This window comes from Aotus nancymaae, unplaced genomic scaffold, assembly GCF_030222135.1.
Source record: "Aotus nancymaae isolate 86718 unplaced genomic scaffold, 86718_ANA_hifiasm-v0.15.2.pri h1tg000063l, whole genome shotgun sequence".
Lineage (NCBI taxonomy): Eukaryota > Metazoa > Chordata > Mammalia > Primates > Aotidae > Aotus > Aotus nancymaae.
The window spans coordinates 1,390,359-1,411,765 of NW_026988477.1; the positions used below are offsets into that span (position 1 = coordinate 1,390,359).

The window sequence follows — 21,407 nt, forward strand, 5'->3', positions numbered from 1 at the left end:
AAAAAACCGACAGAAACCAGAAAAATACAGCTCCGTCTTGCTGAAGCCACTGTCATCTTGAGCTTGCTGTCACTTTGAAGACACAGTAGGTACTCAGTTCTTTCTTTCCAGTGACTGGCGAGGTGAGGTGGGGGTTGAGCTGGGGCTGGAGCAGCAGGGGTGGGGCTGTGGGCCTCGGTGCTGCGGGGAGCCAGCTGTGACCACGATGGGCTGGCCGAGACTGCTGTCCACCTCTTCCTTCTCTCGGGGCTGGGACTGTGGGTAGCCTTGCCCACTCAGAAGCTTTCCTTCTGCGCAGACACAGCTCCGACAGGCTGGCTCTGCCTCTGGGGAGTCACTTCGGCTAATGGACAAGTGTGGAATGATAGGCAGGTGGGTGTAGCCCATGAGCCCTCCTCTCCCAGCAGCCAAGCTCTGGCCTGCCCGCCCCTTTAGCTTTGCCCCCTACATGCCAAGTGCTACAGACGCAGACCCCCATACACAGAGGCTGTGGTGGTCTTGTGGCCTACGGGGCTGGTGCGAACATCTAATTCTGGGGTTCAGTGTCGGGAACTTCCTTGTACGTCCTCAGTATGTAACCTAATGTGAACCTCATATATCAATGCAGGGTAATAAAGGTGTCATGTGACCTGTCATCTTACCCTTCTGATTTTTCACCTGCCCAGGTGGAAACTCAGGTGGACAGGAGGATAAGCCATTTATTAACCACACACCCTAGCACCGGCTGTCACCTTGGACTTGTCGGAGGTAAAGGGGCCAGAAAGGGAATGACAGAGTACACAAGCCCTAGGCGGGGGCTCCCAGACACACCCTCTCTGCTGGCTGTGCAGACCACGCATCCCGGTAACCTGGAGGAGAACCACCACCCAGGGAGAGCCCCTTCTGCTCCAGCCTCCTGGGCGCGTCCCAGGTGGGGGCAGAAGCTGTCTGCAGGGGCTGGTTAGGCCTGGCCATGCATGCGGACAGAGGATATGGTTGGGGCACCCTAGGGTGTGGGGAGGGTCAGCCTGGGGCTGGGGGGCATGAAGGCTGTGCTCCAGGACTCCTCCTGCTCCCAACCTCTGTGCCCTGGCTGGAGCTCTCCTAGCTTCGCCGATCTGTAAGAGCCAAAGAGAGACAAGCTTGAACCACACTGTCGTGGCTTGGCGTCCCTGCACCCATTTTAGGGTGCATAAGAAGGACAGCAGGCAGTGGGGGCCAGGCCTGGGTCCAATGCAGAGCCTCCCAGTCCAGGCTCACTCCTCTTGGGTGCCCACGTGGCTGGCTGTGGCCTTGCCATGCCCCTCACTCTGCACCCTTCCTCTCCATCTCAGGGGCACCCCAGCCCCTCTTGGCTCTTCCTCCAGCAAAGGGAGCTCTCCATGATCTGTCCAGTGTGCCCACCCCCAGCTCCAGCCCATCTGGGAGTCACATGCTGAGGAGGCTGGGCCAGAGGGAGCTTGTCTAGCCTATCATGGCGGGGGGGGGGCACCCAGGCTTGGCTGCCTAAGACCCTGGGCACTGGAGCCGTGGCATCCACTTCCCGCTAACCCCCAGGCTCTTCTCACCTGTGCTCATGTCTTTGGGGAGCTGACCTGTCTCCAGGAAGAGCCAGAGATTGTTGCATTTCTCTGTCTCCACTCTCGTCACTCCGTAGCTGGCCACGGAGCCGGCGACTGTGGAGCAGCAAGTGGAAGAGGGGGCTGGGGTCTCTGTGCTTCTCAGGGTGAGATCGAGCTAGTTCCTGGCGGATGTGGTGGGTGGGCTCAGGTGGGGCTCCCACCGAGACTTAGGGCTCCATGTCAGAGTCATAGAGGCAGAACCACAGCCCCCAACCCTAGCAGAAGCCCACCCCACAAAGAGCCCAGGCAGGGGCCCCTGAGTACCCACCCACGGCCACTAGCAGGCTCCACTGCAAAGGGTATGGAAACTTCCTCTGGATGAACAGCTGCAAGCCGAAGGCCGCGCCGGTGCCTGCAAGGAGCCCAGGTCCCCATCAGTCAGCCGTACCCGGGGCTGGCCGGACCCACCTTGCCAGGCCCCCAGCACCTGCGGGCAGGTGACCTGGCGCCCCCTGCTGGGGAGCCGGCGCAGGGCAGGAGGGTGCGTCCTCTCCGCGCTGCAGGTCACCTGGTGCAGCCTACCTGTGATGAAGGCGAAAACGCCCTCCATGAAGGCTTGCGACTGGCACGCGGCATACTCCCGGAGTCCCTGGGGTGGCAGGGCGGGGGTGAAGGCTCGGTTCCCTGCCCTCCTCCTTCACCGCCTCTCCTGTCCCTCCTCTGGGCACAGCCTGGCTGTGGAGGCGACCCTGGGCGCTTGGACACGTCCCACCTCCCCTGTGCTCACCCGGCGCCCTGAGCCCCATAGCAAGTGGGTGCCCCCAGCCTTCGCCACTCTTCCCTGACGAGGGTCCCCTCCCCAGCCCCCCGCCTCGCTCAGGCCAGCTTCTGAGGTCTGAGGCCTGCCCGCGTCCCACGCCGGCCTTCTCACCGGGTGCTTGGCGGCCACGGCGTCATCCACCCGGGAGAGGCCCAGGTTCACCATGGTTGGCCCGGCTCGGGGAGCGGGCCTGCGCAGGCGCGGGAGGCTGAGCGGGGCGGGGCCTGGGGGCGGGGCCCGGGGGCGGGGCCTAGGGGACTGGCCGCGCAGGAACAGACGGAGGGGGCGGGGCCTGGGGAGCGGGCCTGCGCAGGCGCGGGAGGAGGAGCGGGGCGGGGCATGAGGGCGGGGCCTAGGGGACGGGCCCGCGCAGGAACAGACAGAGGGGGCGGGGCATGGGGAGCGGGCCTACGCAGGCTGAGGGGGTCGGGGCCTAGGAGGCGGGGCCTGCGCAGGTGCAGGCGGAGGGGGCAGGGCCTTGGCTTGGGGGCGGAGCCTGGGTCTAGCCTGCGAGAGCTCAGGGGAGATGGGTGGGGCCTGGCCACGCCTCTAGGAGCCTGATCTCCGTGACCTCCAGGGACGACTGGGCGGGGCGAAGGCGGGGACCAGGCCGGACGTGGCTGAGAGCGCGAGCTCCTCCCTGGGGTTAGACCAGCCTCATTCCCACAGTCGCAGAGTCCTAATGGTTGTCGGTGTTATTTTGCTTAAGGACTAGAATCAGGGATTAAATCTCATAAGCGACCACGGAGTGGGGATGTATAAAATTATTATTTAGCAAAGTGGTTCTATAACCAACCAGCAGCTGAGCAGCTGAGCCTCGAACTGCGTTTTTTTTTTGCCATGACAGTCTTTACTTTTAAATGACTATCGATACATGAAATGATAGCATGTAACAAGTTCTTGAATTCTATCATCTAGTAATCTTGATTAAGAGAAACTAAACACAGTGCAAACAATTCCACTAGTATTCCCTGTTCTAACCATTAGCAAGAATGGACGACTTTAAGGCTGGTTGCTGCCTCACACAGGTTACAAATAACTATTTACTACTTTTTCATAGATAAAGCCCCTGACCTTCAAGAAAGTGTTAAGGAAAAAGATTATTTAATCTCTTCCTTTCTTCAAAGAATTGTTATGTGTTTTTTTTTTTTTAAACTAGATCTAAGAAAGACAAAGTCAACACCGATATACATGCTGCTTGGGTGTGGGAAGACAGTTGCCCAGGTGACATGGCAAGCGACTGAAGGCACAGTATGTCCCAGCATAATAAATAACTGATTACTCAGTTATAGCAATGACACCAAATAGATGTTAGATTCAATCACATAATCAATTATGTAATCAAGCTTATTACATCATTATTCTCTTTTTTTATTTTTATTTTTAATTTTTTACTTTTTTATTTTTTTAAATAATAGAGATGGGGTTTCACCATGTTCGCCAGGATGGTCTCGATCTCTTGACCTTGTGATCCTCCCGCCTCAGCCTCCCAAAGTGCTGGTATTACAGGCGCGAGCCACCGCGCCCGGCCTACGTCATTATTCTCTATTAATATTTAGTATTATAGTGTAGGAACATTTTTGTCTTATAGTATAGACATAATCGGGTGAAATATAATTAGGAACTGAAGGGATATCGTGAGGAGTGATCAGGAGACAAGAGCGAGAGCCTTGCGGTAGCGCCAGGGCCTGGGAAAGCGCCCGTTACTTAGCAGGCAGGACTTGCGGTAGCGCCAGCGCCTGGGGAGGTGCCCGTTCCTTAGCAGGCAGGCCTTGGGGTAACACCAGCGCCTGGGGAGGTGCCCGTTCCTTAGCAGGCAGGCCTTGGGGTAACACCAGCGCCTGGGGAGGTGCCCGTTACTTAACAGGCCATAGGGGAGTTTCCCTTTCACTGAGGGAGTTCAGAGAAAACTCTGCTCTGCCTGGCTCTTGAGGAAGGCCTGACACTAGCCAGGCCGGCCACATACGTCCAGGGGCTTAAACGCCTCTCCGTGGTGCTGTGCTCCGACGGTCACCATCCTCGTCCACTTTCGGGTTCCGCTTTCCCACCCGATGCTCCCTTGTAAATTCTTAGAAGCTGTGAGAAGTAAGAAGAGAGGAATCCTAAAAGCCTTTGATCTCTCTGATAAGCGCACAGAAAGATACTGGCGTATGTGCCTCCCCTCCTTGCAGCGGCTACCTGAGAGGGACGGGCCCTCTGCCGTACCCATGTGACCCACATAACGACCTAAACTGTACCCTCGTGGCCCCCCATATGGTAAGAACATGATTTGCTTGACCCCTACCAATCATGTCAGATGAGTCACCCTCCGGCCCTGCCCCCTGCCTTGTATACAATAAATATCCAGGCGTTTGGGGCCACTGCTGGACTCCGCCCCTTGGTGGCAGTGGTCCCCAGCCCAGCTGAATTCTTCTCTGATCTCCGTGTCTTGTGTCTTTCTTTCCTGCGATCTATCGTGTCCACACACAAAAGAGCACCCGCTAGACCCTGCGGGGCTGGACCCTGCACTTGAGCCAAAAGGCGTAGGGAAAAACAGAACATCTGCCCGTTAAATCCCTCATAAATGTGAGGCAAAAAGACGACATTTGTGGACAGTTTCTCAGTCTGTAGATTTGCTACTCCCCAAAAAGTGGAAGGAGCTGCGGTGTAACATGGAAATAACGTATTGCCGTTTCATAAGCGTGAAACCAGAGCTGTGCTAAAGCTTCCTGTTCACGAGGGCATCGAAAATGCCGGGCCCCAGAACAGCCGCCTCTCTCTTCTATCCCGTTATGAGGTACTTTTCATGGATTTCTGGCCAAATGACACAGACAGAAGCCAAGAGTTATCCACGACGTCACCCCTCTCCTGGGTCTCCTTCTCCAGCGCGGGCCGCAGCCGCCCGGGCTCGAACGCTTTCTCCTTCTGCAGGTGGCACTGTTCAGTTGCAGCCTCAGCCTCCGGTTCTTTCTTGTTTCTGTTTTGTTTTGAGACGGAGTCTCCTCTGTCACCCAGGCTGGAGTGGAGTGGCGCAGTCTCGGCTCACTGCCACCCCCGCCTCCCGGGTTCAAGCGATCCTCCTGCCTCAGCCTCCCGAGTAGCTGGGACTACAGAGTCCATCACCACATCTGGCTCATTTTTTGTATTTTCAGTAGAGACGGGGTTTCGCCGTGTTGGCCATGGCGGGTAGCGATTGTGAGACCAAGGCCAGTGGCCTGAAGCACCCCGACGGCCCCGTGGGTCCTCAAGCTGCGCTTTAAACCTTAATATTTTCTTTCCTTTTTTTTTTTTTTTAACGTTTATTTTATGTACAAAGAACTATCATGGTTTTTCATGGCAGATGCCTTGGATAATCCTTTGAAGGAAGAATGATTTACTCCAAATCAAAAAAGCCGATGTCATTCGTGTACTGACGGAAACACTGGCGGCCGCCTTGCGAGAAACTGCCTGTATGTTGCCTCTCGTCTGGAAACACAGCCTCGGAGCCGCACCCGTTTCCTTCCCCATCCATGATGGCACCAGCCCCTTCACCAAATGGGACATCAGTTCAAGAGGACGCTGGGTGTGGTGGCGGGCGCCTGTAGTCCCAGCTACTCGGGAGGCTGAGGCAGGAGGATCGCTTGAACCCGGGAGGCGGGGGTGCAGTGAGTGGAGATCGTGCCACTGCACTCCAGCCTGGGTGACAGAGCGAGACTCTGTCCCAGAGAGAGAGAGAGAGGGAGAGAGAGAGGGAGAGAGAGAGGGAGAGAGAGAGGGAGAGAGAGAGGGAGAGAGAGAGAATCCTCTCCTCTTTCTAGATCTTTTCCCTGATCCAGGAACTCCCAAGGCAAGAGGCCCACTGGGCGAGTCACGCCCCTGGCACCTACCTGATCCCCTTGCCTTTTCTGAATTCCAAACCCTTTCTTTCTTTTCTTTTATTTTTTGAGATGGAGTCTCGCTCTGTCATCCTACTTGGGAGGCTGAGGCAGGAGAATTTCTTTCTTTCTTTTTTTTTTTTTGAGACGGAGTTTCGCTCTTTTTACCCAGGCTGGAGTGCAATGGCGCGATCTCGGCTCACCGCAACCTCCGCCTCCTGGGTTCACGCAATTCTCCTGCCTCAGCCTCCTGAGTATCTGATCTTACAGGCATGCACCACCATGCCAGCTAATTTTTTGTATTTTTAGTAGAGACGGGGTTTCACCATGTTGACCAGGATGGTCTCGATCTCATGACCTCGTGATCCCCCGCCTCAGCCTCCCAAAGTGCTGGGATTACAGGCGTGAGCCACCGCGCCCAGCCAGGAGAATTTCTTGAACATGGGAGCTGGAGGTTTCGGTGAGCTGAGATGGCACCATTGCACTCAAGCCTGGGTAACAAGAGCGAAACTCCGTCTCAAAAATAAATAAATTAAAATAAAATGAAAATGAAAGGGCCAGGCGCGGTGGCTCACACCTGTAATCCCAGCACTTTGGGAGGCCGAGGCGGGTGGATCACGAGGTCAAGAGATCGAGACCATCCTGGTCAACATGGTGAAACCCCGTCTCTACTAAAAATACAAAAAATTAGCTGAACGCGGTGGCGCGTGCCTGTAATCCCAGCTACTCAGGAGGCTGAGGCAGGAGAATTGCCTGAACCCAGGAGGCGGAGGTTGTGGTGAGCCGAGATCGCGCCATTGCACTCCAGCCTGGGCAACGAGCGAAACTCCGTCTCAAAAAAAAAAAGAAAAGAAAATGAAAGCAGTCTCTACAGGGTGGGAGTGGGCTGAACAGCCACTCAAGGTCCCCGTTACAGAATGTTCTGGGGTTCCAATATCCTCCCGAGGTTTCCCATTGGTTACTTGGTGTATTGTGGGTTACCTCCCATATAGACGCTGAGGAATGAGAGCTAAGCAGAACCCTGGCACAGTTAGGGCTTGAGAAGTATCTCACTTTAGTGTTACTACCTGGCAATTTCCTTTTATATAATCCTTTATACAATCATATATTAGTTTATAGAATTTGGGCTTAAAGAATCCCTTTATATAATCCTCTATATATAATCATATAATAGTTGATAGTATGAGTGCCTAAAGAATATTTCCCTACATATATATAATTATATCTTGGTTCATAATCTGAGGAATGCCTAGAGTAGACACAGTGCAGAGCATGAATTAAGGAATAAGCAGCTTATAATCGGAGGAATGTCTGGAGCAGACACAGTGCAGAGCATGATTTAAGGGAAAAACAGTTACACCAGGACAAGAACCCATGGCCCAGGCAGCAGCGTTTAGTATCGTAAAGATACCCGCTGTGTGGCAGACTTGGGGCGAGAGCCACTCCTCCTGATAAAGGAGTTGTAGGACCTTACTCCAGTTCTTGTGGAAGGCTGCCCTCAGAACGGCAATCCACCTTGGTGACTGTGAACTTTATCAGCTCTTGCTACGGTGCTGCTTGAAAAGCATCTTCCCATAGAAGCCATTGGAAGCTGCCAGAAGGTGGCGGTAACCCTGACAGCTCTGTCACTGCTATGTGACTTAAAGCATCCCCCCATAAATCTTCTTAGAAGTAGTTTGCCCATAGATAGAAGTATTGCACACTACACCCTCTTCACCGCGCATGGCCCACCTTCAAGCCTCGGTGACCTAATGGGGGTGGACCCCTTACTGCACACGGCCCTCGCCTTCGTGGGAAAGGGCCCCTTGCTGCACACCGTCCACCTCCTGGCCTAGGTGACCTAATGGGGTGGACCCCATGTTTTATTGCTCACGACCCTATCACAATCCTTAAAGATGACTTCACTCACTGCCCTGCCCCCTAACCTATACACAATAAATACTCAGGCTTCTGGACATTCGGGGCCTCGCCTGACTCCGCTTATACGTGGCGTGGCCCCCCGAGCCCAGCTGCATTTTTCTTGTACTTCTGTGTCCTGTCTCTTTATTTCTCGGATCCTGCGCCTCAGCACAGCATAAGGCTCACCCCACGACCCTGTGGGCACTCAGCCCTACACGTATGCCCTATGTAAATGGAGAGGATGAAGTCAAGGTACAAAGTCGTTTACTCGGGTTGAGCCCTAAGTAAATAGAGAGGAGAAGGCGAAGTTAAAAGCCATTCACATTCCTGTCGTTGTTGGAGTGTTTCCGTGTGATCTGGTTCCAGGACGTCTTCAGGTCCTGCCTCCCTGCCTCACTCTCACTCCAGAGGCCTCCCTGGCACGACCCCGACCCCGACTCCGTCCCGACCACAGGGGTCTGGGTGGCGCGCTCTGAGGCCACCTGCTCTCCTTATCCAGCGTCCCTGGGTGCTCTGTGAGGACACAGAGAGGTCACTCGGGAGGTTCCAGCCTCTGCCAGCCCACGGCGCCTTCCCGGCGTCACTGCCACCCGCACGCTTACACAACCAGTGATAAGGCGGTGTCCAATGCCATAATCCTCCCCAGGGCCAGCCCAGCCCCGTCTGGTCCCTGGCCTGCTTGCTGGAAGCCCACCTGGGGGCTGCATTGGGGTTGGTGGGGTCTGGAGTGAGGGGCACGAGGCCTCTCTCACAGCTGTGGGGGCACAAGCTCTGCCCTGGACCCTCTGCCACTGTGACCCTACCCCCATGTTGGGGGTGAGAGAAGGGGGCTTTCTGGGTGGCCAGACCCCAGGAGAGGGGCCTGGTCACAGCAACTCCAGCCACGTGCCTGCAGCTGCACCCCCAGGGCCCTGGCTCAGCCCAGCCAGGCAGAGTGTGCACAGGGGGGCTTGATGCGAGTCCAGGCAAGCCAGGACAAGTCTCTGCTGTGGCTTGGCAGTGGCCCTGGGACTGGCAACATGCCTGTCAGGTCTAGGGGACACATCCTCAGCCGGGTGCATCAGGCCAGAGCCTGGCTGTCTGGAGCCCTCCAGGAAGTGACCCCTGGAGCTGGGGGACACCGAAGTGATTGTGCCAAACAACGGACGAGGGTGCTGGAGTCTCAGAGCCGACGTGCCTTCCGCTCTCATCTGCTCCCCGCAGGAGCAGGTGCACCCAGGTGGCGTCCTGGCTATAAATCTGGCCCCCTGGGGCTTGGGGACTCAGCACCAGGGGCTGGAGGGCAGGCAAGGGATGAAGGCGTTCCTGCTCAGTGCAATCCTGGCCCTGCTCTGGGTGCCCACGGCTCAGGCCGAGGTTCTGCTGCAGCCTGACTTCAATGCCACAAAGGTACCAGGGGCCTCTGCGCCGGCCTGCGATGGGTGGGAGCTGGGCCCTTGCCGGAGACAAGGTGATCATTGTGACAGCTGCCTGTCCTGGGGCGCTTGCTCTGTGCCCAGCCAGGCACAAGCTGCAGATCCGCTCCGTGCTTAATCCTAAACCGACCTGTATAGGGATCGTTACGGCGCCCACGTCACAGCTGGGGAACTGAGGCTCACAGCTGTGCTGTGACCTGCCTCAGAGGAGTTCCTGTCCACCTGGGCTCAGCTCACACCCAGGAGACGGCCACTCCAAGCCCTCTTGCTGTGTGACTTCTGTGTTGTCCCCTGGATCCCTGGGCAAGGAGGGCCCTGCTGCTGGCCGTCCTGGCCTGTGGGTGACTAAGGCCCTGGCAGTTCTCAGGCCTCTGGTATGTGGTCTCCATGGCATCAGACTGCAAAGTCTTCCTGGGCAAGAAGGACCACCTGCCCATGTCCACCAGGGCCATCAAGGCCACAGAGGAGGGTGGCCTCCACGTCCACATGGAGTTCCTGGGGTGAGCTGCCTGGGCTGGGCTGGGGGGCTGACGCAGCTGGGTAGCATGAATGAGCTGGCTATGCACCCCCAGGGCGGATGGCTGTAACCAGGTAGATGCCGAGTACCTGAAGGTGGGCTCCGAGGGACACTTCGGAGTCCCGGGTAGGTTCTGCCTTAACCGCCTTCGGGGGTGCTGAAAGCTGCCTCTCTGGGGGTCACGTGAGACTGACTTTCCACCCGGGCCCCAGCTGTCCATCACAGTCTCCGGTCCCTGCCTGCCCCTCCCTGCCCCTTCTCTGTCATCGAGGAACAGGCTCCTACCCCAACAGCAGAGGCAGGCGTGGGTCGGTGCCCGGGCCCGTCCACTTCTCCAGGCCGATCGGCAGCCTGCCTCTCCGCAGCCTTGGGCTATCTGGACGTGCGCGTCGTGGACACGGACTACAGCTCCTTCGCCATCGTCTACATCTACAAGGAGCTGGAGGGGGCCCTCAGCACCATGGTGCAGCTCTTCAGTGAGCGCCCGTCCCCGCCCGCCGGCCCGCCCCTTCCCAGAGGCCCCGCCCCCACCAACTGGCCCCGCCCCCACCCATTCTGCCCCCACCTACTGGCCCCGCCCCTCCTCACAGGACCCGCCCCCACCCATTCTGCCCCGCCCCTCCTCGCAGGACCCGCCCCCACCCGCTCCGCCCACACAGGGCCCCGCCCCTCACCACAGGCCCCTCCCTTTCTGGAGCTGCCCCTGCCCTCTCCTGCTGTGACCTCCTCACAGGCTCCTGGCCTGGCAAGGACCAGGTTGGGTGGGAGCCGGACACTCAGTGCTTTGGATGTGGAGCAGGTTGGCCGGGGGGTCCCGCAGTGCCTGCTCCTCTCTGGCCTCCTGAGAGAGGTGTCCTGACCTTCTCTGTCAGGCCTCGCTGCCTGAGTCCTACGGCTGGGGCCCAGGTTCTTCGTTTCCTGGGGACTCCCCGGGTGGGGAGGACAGGATGAGGCTGGAGGCTTCTGGCTGCAGGGAGAGATGCTGAAGGGGGAGCGGGGCCCAGGAGGACAGCCAGACCGCCCCAACCTCCCGGACACCTCCGTGTGAATTGGGAAAGGGGGCCCTAGATTCCTTCAGCCCGGCAGGCACTTTTGTGCAGTGCACAACCTGCGCAACCCAGGGTGGCGGCCTTGTTGTCAGCCCTCAGGGAGGCGGAGCGAGGCCAGGAGAGCCCCCGCTGCCGCCCCTTCTTTTGTTGCTGGGTTCAGGTGACCCTGCTCTGCCCAGGCCGGACCCAGGACGTGAGTCCCCAGGCTCTGAAGGCCTTCCAGGACTTCTACCCGACGCTGGGGCTTCCAGATGACATGGCGCTCGTGCTGCCCAAGTCAGGTGCCCTGGCAAGCCTGCCCCACCCCACGCCCCCCAGCCTGCCCTGCCTCCCATGAGCCCACCCTTCCTCCCCGCCTCAGCACAGGCAGCGTGTGGGCAGCAGGAGGTCTTGTCTTCTAGGGTGGGCTGGCAGCCCCTGCAGCACGGACTCCGGGAGAGGCTTTGGGCAGCGCTGGGAGGGAGGCTCTGGGCTCCACTCTCTGGGATGGTGGCGCCGTCCAGGGACCTTGGCACCAGCGGTTGGGGGCTGTGGGAAGCGAGGGCAGTCCTGGCCGTTAGCGTCTCACGATGTCTTCCTCCCCACAGACACGTGCATCCCTGAGAGCAGGGAGGAGCCCTGAGGCCTCCGGAGCCCCGCCAGGCCCTTCCCAGGTGGGTTCTCCAGGCCCTGCAGGGGCCGCCCTGGTCGCCTCTCCCCTCCCCATCACACCCTGACGTCTGCGACCAAACCTCCCTCCCCCTGTCCGTGCTGCCGCAGCGAGCGCCACAGGGCCCTCTTCTTATGAGGACGCCTGTCCTTGGACTTAGGGCCCACTCTAAATGCAGCCTGACCTTGTCTCCAGAGTCCAAACTCACGGTATCTGCAAAGACCGTTTCCAAACAAGGCCACGTTTGGGGGTTCCAGGTGGGCCCGAAGTTTTGGAGACACGATTCAATCCACAGCTCTGTGTCCCCGCTGTGTCCACACAGCCTCTGGCTCCCTCCCAGGGCACCGTCCTGCCTTGGGATTGCGCGGCCTCGGCTCCTCCCCCAGGGCCCAGGAGGGCAGACCACAGCCTTTGTGCCCAGTGCCCATCACAGAAGCCACATGCGGGTGGGGTCTTGGGGAGACCTCCCCCTAAGTCAGACGCCAGAAGACCGTTGGGTCCGTCGCCCAGGCTCACAGCCAAGACTTTGGGCACAACCACACGTTACGAGTCTGAAGTGACAGTCGCCAGCGTCTGGAGGGACACTGGCCCTTCCTGGTGTGGTGGGAGGAGGTGTTGGGGGACTCTGGTTGGGGCCGTGGTGTTGGGAGCTCCGGGGTGGGGCCGTGGTGTTGGGAGCTCCGGGGTGGGGCCATGGTGTTGGGGGGCTCCGGGGCGGGGCCGTGGTGTTGGGGGCTCCGGGGCGGGGCCGTGGTGTTGGGGGGCTCCGGGGCGGGGCCGTGGTGTTGGGGGGCTCCGGGGCGGGGCCGTGGTGTTGGGGGGCTCCGGGGCGGGGCCGTGGTGTTGGGGGGCTCCGGGGCGGGGCCGTGGTGTTGGGGGGCTCTGGGCCTCGGCGCTTCTCCTGCTTTTCCGCCATGCGTTTCCCGCCTCTCGACTCCTCTCCATGAGCTTCGCCTCCACTCCCAGGGTCCTCATCCAGGCGACTCGCCATCCTGCCTGGGGACACTGGGGCTGTTCAGCTTTGCATCTCCCTGCACACACCGGTGGGTTGGGAAACATGGGGTCAACACCAAATCGCCCTCTTCCAGAAGGTTCTCTGGGGACAATGTGTAGCCCCATCCCCCCACGATCTTGAAGCAGCAGCTTTCGGGGTAGAGTGCCTCGCCTGGGCCACCTTGGGTGACCCCGGAGGCTGTGGGTTCTGTGGTGGCTTCATGGCCATTCCAGGGCTTTCTTGCCAAGCCGGCCCCTGGCAGAGGCTGTGGCTCACTGCCACTCAGCCAGGGACTGGGGCTTGGGGCTGGGTCCGTCACCCCCAGGGAAGGTGGGGAAGCGTTGGAGCCAGGGACAGCCTCTCCCCTGGGGCCTCTGGGGCAGCAATGGTGTCTGGTGTGTGTGTCCAGGGTTTGTGGGAGCCATTGGAGCAGAATGAGCTCTCCTGAACCTGTTGGATGGTGGCTTTGGAGGGCTGACGCGCAGCTTGTGAGGAGCAGGAAGGGCATTTGTCGTGGGAGTGTGCGATGGAGTAGCTGTGCATTTGCTGTGCAGGAGGAGCCGGAGCGGCAGGCGCCATCGCCCCTGGAGCGGGACCCACAGCCCTCGGGGACCACCTGGGGCCTCTCTGTCCTCCGCCCCCGCCTGTGGGATGCCGCATGGGACGCCTCTTTCTATTCAATAAACAGATGCTGCAGCCTTACAGCCGCACCTCTTTGGAGATGCCCTGGCGGAGGGCACAGCAGGCCCCTGCCCGACCTCAGCACTGCTGGGGAGACTGAGGCAGGGAGGCAGGTGTGAAGGGCCCTGGCCAAGGCAGCAGGAGACAGGGATGAGGGGGCAGGAGGCAGTGGGGAGGAGCCCTGGGTAAAGGGGCAGGTGTGAGGGGCGCTGGCTGAGGGGGCAGGAGGCAGGGGTGAGGGGGGAGCAGGAGGCAGATGTGAGGGGCCCTGGGGAGAGGGAGAAGGCAGGGGTGAGGGGCCCTGGGGACGGGGAGAAGGCGGGGGTGAGGGGCCCTGGGGAGAGGGAGGAGGCAGGGGTGAGGGGCCCTGGGGAGGGGATGGGGACGGGGTGAGGGGCCCTGGGGACGGGGAGGAGGCAGGGGTGAGGGGCCCTGGGGAGAGGGAGGAGGCAGGGGTGAGGGGCCCTGGGGAGAGGGAGAAGGCGGGGGTGAGGGGCCCTGGGGAGAGGGAGGAGGCAGGGGTGAGGGGCCCTGGGGAGGGGATGGGGACGGGGTGAGGGGCCCTGGGGAGAGGGAGAAGGCAGGGGTGAGGGGCCCTGGGGAGAGGGAGGAGGCAGGGGAGAGGGGCCCTGGGGAGAGGGAGGAGGCAGGGGGTAGGGGACAGGGGGCAGGGGGAGGGGCCTGGGGAGGAGCAGGAGGCAGCAGCCAGGCTTAGCATGTGTCGGGGCTGCATCCACAGGAGAACGGGGCATTCTGGCTCAGTCCCTATGGGTTCCCAGTGCCCGTGGGAAGCTGGGCATCCTGTGAAGACGGTGCAGCTGCTGGGGTTCTGCTGGGCATCCAGACCCCCGGTGCGGGTGGGGAGAGCTGCGGGAGGCTGGGAAGTAAGTGAGGCCCGTTTGGGTTTTGCCCCCACCACCGACGTGATCTCGGGCACCTGGTTTACACCCCTGGAAATGGGTCACGGTTGTGGCCAGGGCACTGCTGGCCGGTCTGGGTGCTTCACAGCCGTGGACACGTAGCCAGCCCGTGTGCTCCTTGCTCCAAAGATGAAGAAACTGGCCGGGCGCGGTGGCTCACACCTGTAATCCCAGAACTTTGGGAGGCCGAGGCGGGTGGATCACGAGGTCAGGAGTCCGAGACCAGCCTGGCCAACATGGCAAAAGCTTGTCTCTACTAAAAATACAAAACTTAGCCAGGTGTGGTAGCAGGCGCCTGTAATTCCAGCTACTCAGGAGGCTGAGGCAGGAGAATTGCTCGAACCCGGGAGGCGGAGTTTGCAGTGAGCCAAGATTGTGTCATTGCACTTCAGCCTGGGCAACAGAGCAAGACTCTGTCTCAAAAAAAAAAAAAAAAAAAATCAAGAAACCGTGGCACAGAAAGGTTGGGTGACTTATCCAAGGCTGCACAGCCAGCAAGGGCCCGGGCTGGCCCTCCCCACTGTCACCCTGGTCACTGGTGGTGTGCCTGCGGCCTCTGGAGCTCTGACTGCCCACTGTGTCTGGCACACATTTCAAAGGGCCGGGCGTGGGTGGCACAGGAAGGAACTGGAGGTTCTGGTCTGTTGCCTGTCAGTGCCCGCGGCCCTCAAAGGGCAGGAGCCAGAAAGAATCAGGCTTGAGGAGCTTCTGCCCTCATCCTGCCCTTGGTCACCCAGGGACACCAGGTGCCCCTGCCACCCACCCTTCCTCTCCTGCCAAGTCCGTCTCTGGAGCCACCCTGGGGGGTCCTGACTCCTCAGCCTGGGGCTGAGGGCAGCCGGGTCATCTGTCTCCCCAGTGTTCCCCACTGTCCAGGATCCAAGGTGGCCAGGGTCCACCTGCTGAATGGACTTTGGTGACCAGGACTCCCCTCCTGATAGCTAACCAAAGCTTGAGCCATTCCAGATGGGCGTTTCCAGCTCCCAAGGCGGGAAGGCTGCCCCCACCCCGGCACCGGGACACAGGTCTGGGAGGAGGGCTCTGGGGACCCTCGGACCTCTCCTGGCCCCGTGGGACCTGTGCCTCTGCTAGGAGCTGTGGGAGCTGTGGGAACTGAAGCACTGGACCCCAGGGTGACAGTGGCCTCGGGCGGCAGCCGCACTGGAGCCTGCCAGGCCCCGGCCCCGGTGGGCGAAGCCTTCCGGCTTCCCGTGGGCTCCTTTTCCCCTGTCCTGGAAGGGAGTGGGAGGAAGTGGGGATGGCGGGGTGGAAGGTACTTTGTTCGTTTGGCTCATTTTCAGGCAGTGGGAGTTGCTTTCGGTTTTTGAAAACATGTGTCACAAATAAAGATGTTTTTGAAAGTGAAATTTGTCTGCCTTAGAAAAAATCATCCCTGTGCCTGAGAGACGCCGCAGGGGGTCGGAAGGGGCCAGAGAGCCGGGAGGGGCCCTGCTGGGGGCTCGGGGGACGCCAGAGGGAGGTCATGCAGGGCCTCTGCCTGGCTTCATGTTCTGCTGTTTCGGTCATGACAGATGGGGAAACTGAGGTAAAGCAGCATGCCCTGCGCCACACTGCAGGAGGGAGGGAGCCAGGGTCGGTGCCCGACGCTCCCGCCCCTTCCCCGCTGTGTCTATAATGAGGAAGAGGGGACAGACGCCAGGGTCACAGCGGCCAGGACCCCCCGCGTGTCCATGTACTGCTGTGAGCCGGGTGGGCGGGCTCCAGGGTCGGGCTCAACGCCGCCCCCGGGCGGTGGACACAGGCTGGTCCCGGTACCTCACAAAATACACTGCTGGTGGTGGGCGTGGTCTGGGGCATGGAGTGGAGCCAGACACCAAAGCGCGCAGGCCGGGGTTCAAATGCCGCTGCGTGCTCGGTGCTGCTGGCCACGGTCCGGACACGGCTCAGCCTGCCCCCTCGACCCTGACAGCCTTTGTGATGTTCCCAGCTGGCCAAAACGAGCCCCAGACACAAGCGTCGTGTGGGGTGGGGGTCACTGAGCCCCAGGTGGCGTGGGTGGAGCTCCTCCTCTCAGGCCCCCAGACGGCCCCGGGAGCGTCCGCCATCGTCCATGCGCCAGGAGGGTGGCCGGGCAGCCTGCCGTCTAGGCCAGGCTAACCCCTCTGGTGGGCGTGGGTGTCCCCAGGGCCGGATGCGCTTGTGCAGAAACCCGTCTCTGAGCAGCCAGCAGCCAGGCTGTCCTTACGACGGTCCCGGGTGAGCGCACAGCCTGCCTCTGTCCGTATATAATCACCCAGGCTGTGGCGCACAGGAGCTGGGAGGAGCCCAGAGCTGCCATGGAGGCCAGGCTGTCCTTACGACGGTCCCGGGTGAGCGCACAGCCTGCCTCCGTCCGTATATAATCACCCAGGCTGTGGCGCACAGGAGCTGGGAGGAGCCCGGAGCTGCCATGGAGACCAGGCTGTCGTGCACCAACCTGGGTGCCCTCATGGTGCTCTGGGCGCAGGCGGCACTGGCTATGGTGAGCCTGGACTGGCAGAAGGTGGCTGCTGCTTCTTAGTTGGCGGGGCTCCTCGTAGCCCCCAGCCCTGCAGGCTCAGGGAAGGAGGACTCTCCTGGTGTCGGGGGCTCAGTGGGGACGCCGGTGCCGGCCAGACACTTCCTGTTAGCAGCATTTTCTCCACCACGAGTCTGTGCCGGCTGCTGGGCCAGGTGCGCATTGGCAGGCCAGAGAAGGTAGATGCTCAAGAAAAAGATTCCTCCCAAAAATGATCGGGTTTTTAAAAGTCTCAGCAGAAGTCCTGGCTCTGGGCAGGTGGCTAAGGGCAGGAGCCCCTCCCCTGGCATGGTCGGTGGCTGGTGGACCGTCCCCCGGCGCGGTTGGTGGCTGGTGAGCCATCCCCTGGCGCGGTCAGTGGCTGGTGAGCCATCCCCTGGCGTGGTCGGTGGCTGGTGAGCTGCGCTGCCCTGGTCACCCATTCCCTGGCATTTCTCACTCTGCTGCACTCTCTGGGGCTTCTCTTCCAGCCTGCGAGCGCCCCTGTCCCTGGGTCCTGCCCCCGTAGGTCAGGCACGGCCTGCGGTTCCTCCTCACATGGCCTGGAAGCCCCAGGGCCTGCTCCATGGCTCTAGATGGCCCAGTGGGGAAGGGCCGCCCTGTGGGGCATTGCTGTCCGACGGCCTGCTGTCCGACACGCACCTGGGGACAGTGGGCTCACAGATGTCTTGCTGCTTTGCCACCGAGCCTCACCGCCATCTGCTGACCTCTTAGAGCCCACCAGGCCCCTGCTTGGGGGTTCGTGGAATGCCCCTGGGGGTCTCAGTCCAGCTGCTCAGTGCCTGGTGGAGCTCCGCTTCTCTCTAGATTGGAGGATTCTGGCGGGAAGTTGGTGTGGCCTCCGATCAAAGCCTGGTGCTGACCCCCCGAATCGGGTGGAGGGCCTGTTCCTCACCTTGAACAGGAGTAACCTGACCGTGAACGTGGCATACAGTAGGTAAGAGGCCTGGGGGCTGCCAGACAGGAAGAGGCACGTGTGGCCGGGGACTGGGCACAGCGTGGGGTCTGGGCTGAGTGCCGTCCCGCTGGTGGGCCGGCCTTCCCTGTGCCCACCTGTCTGGGCCCTTGATCAGCTCCTGGATCTGCATTTTCTCCCAAATATAAGCATAGTGTTTTTTTTTTTTTTTTTTTGGAGACGGAGTTCCGCTCTTGTTACCCAGGCTGGAGTGCAATGGTGCGATCTCGGCTCACTGCAACCTCTGCCTCCTGGGTTCAGGCAATTCTCCTGCCTCAGCCTCCTGAGTAGCTGGGATTACAGGCACGTGCCACCATGCCCAGCTAATTTTTTGTATTTTCAGTAGAGACGAGGTTTCACCATGTTGACCAGGATGGTCTCGATCTCTTGACCTCTTGATCCACCCGCCTCGGCCTCCCAAAGTGCTGAGATTACAGGCGTGAGCCACCGCGCCCGGCCAAGCATAGTGTTTTAATAAAGCTCCATGAACTTATAAGGAAAGAAAAGGGGCATGGGGCAGGTGGTTGGCTGGAGGGAACAGAGGCCCCGGGGGAGGCTGGTTCAGCCCCTGCCTGGCACATTCCCCACCTGGCACACTCCCTGCCTGGCCCTCTCCCTGCCTTGTCCTGCTCCATGCCCTGCTGCCCATGCCCTTCCTAAAGACATGGCCCCACTATGGGAAGGAGCCCAGCAGGTGGGACACAGGCTGGCATTTTCCCGATGAGCACTTTGCTGCCTTTCAGCTCAGGAAGCTGCGAGATAGACAGGGTCGTGGGCTCAGAAATAGACACTACAGGAAAATTCACTTTTCCTGGTAAGTGCAGTTGCCCTGTCATAGCAGGTGGAGCCTGGCCGTGCACATAGCCAGGCCTTGCTTTATTGTTCCCCATGCTGTTCCCTATGCTGTTCCCTGCACTGTTCCCTGCACTGTTCCCTGTACTGTTCCCTGCATTGTTCTCTGTGCTGTTCCCTGCACTGTTCCTTGCACTGTTCTCTGTGCTGTTCCCTGAACTGTTCCTTGCACTGTTCTCTGCGCTGTTCCCTGTGCTGTTCCCTGCACTGTTCCCTGTGCTGTTCCCTGCACTGTTCTCTGTGCTGTTCCCTGCACTGTTCCTTGCACTGTTCTCTGCGCTGTTCCCCATGCTGTTCCCTGCACTGTTCCTTGCACTGTTCTCTGTGCTGTTCCCTGCACTGTTCTCTGTGCTGTTCTCTGTGCTGTTCCCTGTGCTGTTCCCTGAACTGTTCCTTGCACTGTTCTCTGTGCTGTTCCCTGTGCTGTTCCCTGCACTGTTCTCTGCACTGTTCTCTGTGCTGTTCCCCACGCTGTTCCCTGTACATTTCATGCCCCAGACCCTCCCATTCTCTCACCCACACACTGGGTCATCCTTCAAGAGCTGCCATAGTGTCCCCAGGCACTTAAGTGCAGGGGCCGGGTGGGGGCAGGATGGAGTTAGACCCTGCAGACCCTGGCCTTCGAGGTCGCCCTCAGAGGTCTCCCCCAACGCCATGGCTGGCTCCTGAGGCCACAGAGAGATCCACGTGCTGGACACGGACTATGAGGGCTGCACCATCCTGCGGGTGTCCCTGATGTGGCGGGGCAGGAAGTTCCACGTCCTCAGGTACTTCAGTAAGCTTGGCTTGGGGGGCTCTGCCCAGCTGCTGCCCTCCAGGGACTGCCCACCCAGCCCCCCGTGCCCCACAGCTTGGAGCCTGGAGGACGAGGAGCGGCTGCGGTTCTGGAGTTTCCGGGAGCTGACAGCAGACACTGGGCTCTACCTGGCGGCCCGGCCTGCGCTGAAGTCCCCGGGACCCCGGCTAAGGACCCATTCCGTGGCTCCACCTCCCGGCCCTGGGTGGGGCCTCGTTCACCTCTTTCTGTGATCAGGACATCCAGCGCCACCGTGGGCAGCTCCAGAGCTGGGTCTGTCTCCTGGCTTCGAAAGAGCTGGAGCCTCCGGGGTGGTGACCCCAGGCTGCCAGGCAGGGACCCTGGGAGGCTGGGGTCACGGGGTGCAGAGCTGGGTGGGACAGGGGAGCAGAAATGGCGCCTTTTCTTCAGTGTTGTGTGCAGGACTGCTCTGCTTCTACCCCTGCAGGTCCCGTCGGGGGCAGGTGCAGGCCCTGTGGGTGCCCCCTCAGGGCTCCCGTGCCTGGCACCACAAGAACCCACTGTCTCCCTGACCTCGCTTTGTCTCGGTCCTAGAGTTTGGGGTTGTTACCCCATTTTGCAGATTGAGAAAGCACTCGGGGAGCGGGGTGCTTTGCCCAAAGCCAGGCAGCTGGGACGGCAGCCCTGGCCACGTGGCCCTCATCGCTGCCTCGCGGGGCCTCCAGGAGCTGATTTAGTGGAGCCCCTGCCCACCTGGCCTCTCCTGGGCACCCTGCCCTCCGGGTCACCCGCACCTGCTCTGAATAAACTGTGACGTCAAGCCACTGCTCTGTGTGTCTTTCCAGAGGGCCGACGGGTGACAGGTGTGGGTGGACTTGCCTGCCCCAGGTCCGGCATCAGGAGGTGTGTTTCCCGTGGCTACTGGACAAACAGCGCGGCTCCCACACGAGGCAGCAGCCCTGCCCTCCTGGCCTGCCAGGGTCCTGGTCAGGCTGCCCCCGGGTGTAGAGCAGAGACGGAAACAGCACTCCTGGTGGGAGGAGCAGAAGCAGGGCCCTCAAACGCACGGAGGCTACACCCCTTCTGCCTGGGTCCTCCCATAGCTCCCCACTGCCCAGGGCTCAGGCTCATGGCCGCAGGCCCAAGGCCCTACCTGATGGGCCACGCTTCTGGCCTCACTGGATCCCAGATGCCCAGCCCTGCTCCGTGTCTGGTTCCACAGTGGGCTCTCACCCCGTGGCCTGGGCTCTCACCCCGTGGTCTGGGTTCTCACCCCGTGGCCTGGGCTCTCACCCCGTGGTCTGGGCTCTCACCCCGTGGTCTGGGTTCTCACCCCCCGGTCTGGGCTCTCACCCCGTGGTCTAGGTTCTCACCCCTCACTCTGGGCTCTCACCCCTCAGTCTGGGTTCTCACCCCCTGGTCTGGGCTCTCAGCCCGTGGCTTGGGCTCTCACCCCGTGGTCTAGGTTCTCACCCCTCAGTCTGGGCTCTCACCCCTCAGTCTGGGTTCTCACCCCCTGGTCTGGGCTCTCAGCCCGTGGCTTGGGCTCTCACCCCGTGGTCTAGGTTCTCACCCCTCAGTCTGGGTTCTCACCCCTCAGTCTGGGCTCTCACCCCGTGGCCTGGGCTCCTGCCAGCCGACTGCATCGCTCTCTTCCCGCCTGGCCTGGGAAGTGGGAAGGGCAAGGAAGTGGCAGGTGGCAGTCCCGGGGCTCTGTGTCCAGGCCCCTGGGGTCAGCCGGTCCCCCGTATGTGCAGGTGAGACAACCCAGGGCGTACGGGGGTGGCTGCTTCATGGGGCCTTGGAAAGTGACACCTGAGGTTGAGTGGTGCAGGGGCGGAGTGGGGAGACAGCCCGAGGGGAGGGACCTCGCCAGCCTTGAACCCCAAACCACACCCTGCAAGACCCAGAGGAGGGACGTTTAGAGGCTGAATTCTGGCAAGTCAGAGGCTCCCGGGAAACAGTGTGACTTTGCACAGCCGAGCCTGGCGGAGGCCGCAAGGTCAA

The 21,407-nt window shown here is 60.6% G+C and overlaps 3 protein-coding genes, 1 long non-coding RNA gene and 1 pseudogene across 4 annotated transcripts; 3 read left to right on the plus strand and 2 right to left on the minus strand.

Moving 5' to 3' along the window:
- Positions 1–678: 678 nt before the first annotated feature.
- TMEM141 (transmembrane protein 141) lies at positions 679–2,553 on the minus strand. The gene is made up of 5 exons (XM_064366068.1): positions 2,473–2,553; positions 2,124–2,190; positions 1,870–1,953; positions 1,548–1,655; positions 679–1,097 (listed from the first exon to the last, which is right to left on the minus strand). Exons 1-5 carry the CDS (start codon positions 2,524–2,526, stop codon positions 1,084–1,086), a joined length of 327 nt encoding a protein of 108 aa, XP_064222138.1. The 5' UTR covers positions 2,527–2,553; the 3' UTR covers positions 679–1,083.
- Positions 2,554–8,340: 5,787 nt separating this feature from the next.
- Positions 8,341–10,543, minus strand: LOC135270542 (uncharacterized). The gene is made up of 2 exons (XR_010338699.1): positions 10,311–10,543; positions 8,341–8,606 (listed from the first exon to the last, which is right to left on the minus strand). It is a non-coding gene; the product is annotated as an uncharacterized LOC135270542 (long non-coding RNA).
- Positions 9,051–11,767, plus strand: LCN15 (lipocalin 15). The gene is made up of 6 exons (XM_064366062.1): positions 9,051–9,482; positions 9,869–10,008; positions 10,081–10,151; positions 10,391–10,501; positions 11,254–11,355; positions 11,662–11,767. The coding sequence occupies exons 1-6, from the start codon at positions 9,387–9,389 to the stop codon at positions 11,694–11,696; spliced, it is 555 nt and encodes a 184-aa protein (XP_064222132.1). The 5' UTR covers positions 9,051–9,386; the 3' UTR covers positions 11,697–11,767.
- Positions 11,768–16,728: 4,961 nt separating this feature from the next.
- Positions 16,729–19,763, plus strand: LCN8 (lipocalin 8). Its single transcript, XM_021671449.2, is given in 6 exon segments — positions 16,729–16,821; positions 17,644–17,695; positions 17,698–17,773; positions 18,535–18,605; positions 19,314–19,418; positions 19,494–19,763. Coding segments are annotated over 6 exon segments (576 nt in total). The 3' UTR covers positions 19,673–19,763.
- On the plus strand, positions 18,674–19,380 carry LOC135270533 (keratin-associated protein 5-5-like; annotated as a pseudogene).
- Positions 19,764–21,407: the final 1,644 nt, after the last annotated feature.

Coding starts and splice junctions, on each gene's coding strand:
- TMEM141 (XM_064366068.1), bottom strand. CDS start 2,526: ATGGTGAACCTGGGCCTCTCCCGGGTGGATGACGCCGTGGCCGCCAAG. Junction 1,954..2,123: donor CGTTTTCGCCTTCATCACAG/GTAGGCTGCACC, acceptor GGCTCCTTGCAG/GCACCGGCGCGGCCTTCGGC. Junction 1,656..1,869: donor GAGCCTGCTAGTGGCCGTGG/GTGGGTACTCAG, acceptor GCTGCTCCACAG/TCGCCGGCTCCGTGGCCAGC.
- LCN15 (XM_064366062.1), top strand. CDS start 9,387: ATGAAGGCGTTCCTGCTCAGTGCAATCCTGGCCCTGCTCTGGGTGCCC. Junction 9,483..9,868: donor CTGACTTCAATGCCACAAAG/GTACCAGGGGCC, acceptor AGGCCCTGGCAG/TTCTCAGGCCTCTGGTATGT. Junction 11,356..11,661: donor GCTCGTGCTGCCCAAGTCAG/GTGCCCTGGCAA, acceptor TCCTCCCCACAG/ACACGTGCATCCCTGAGAGC.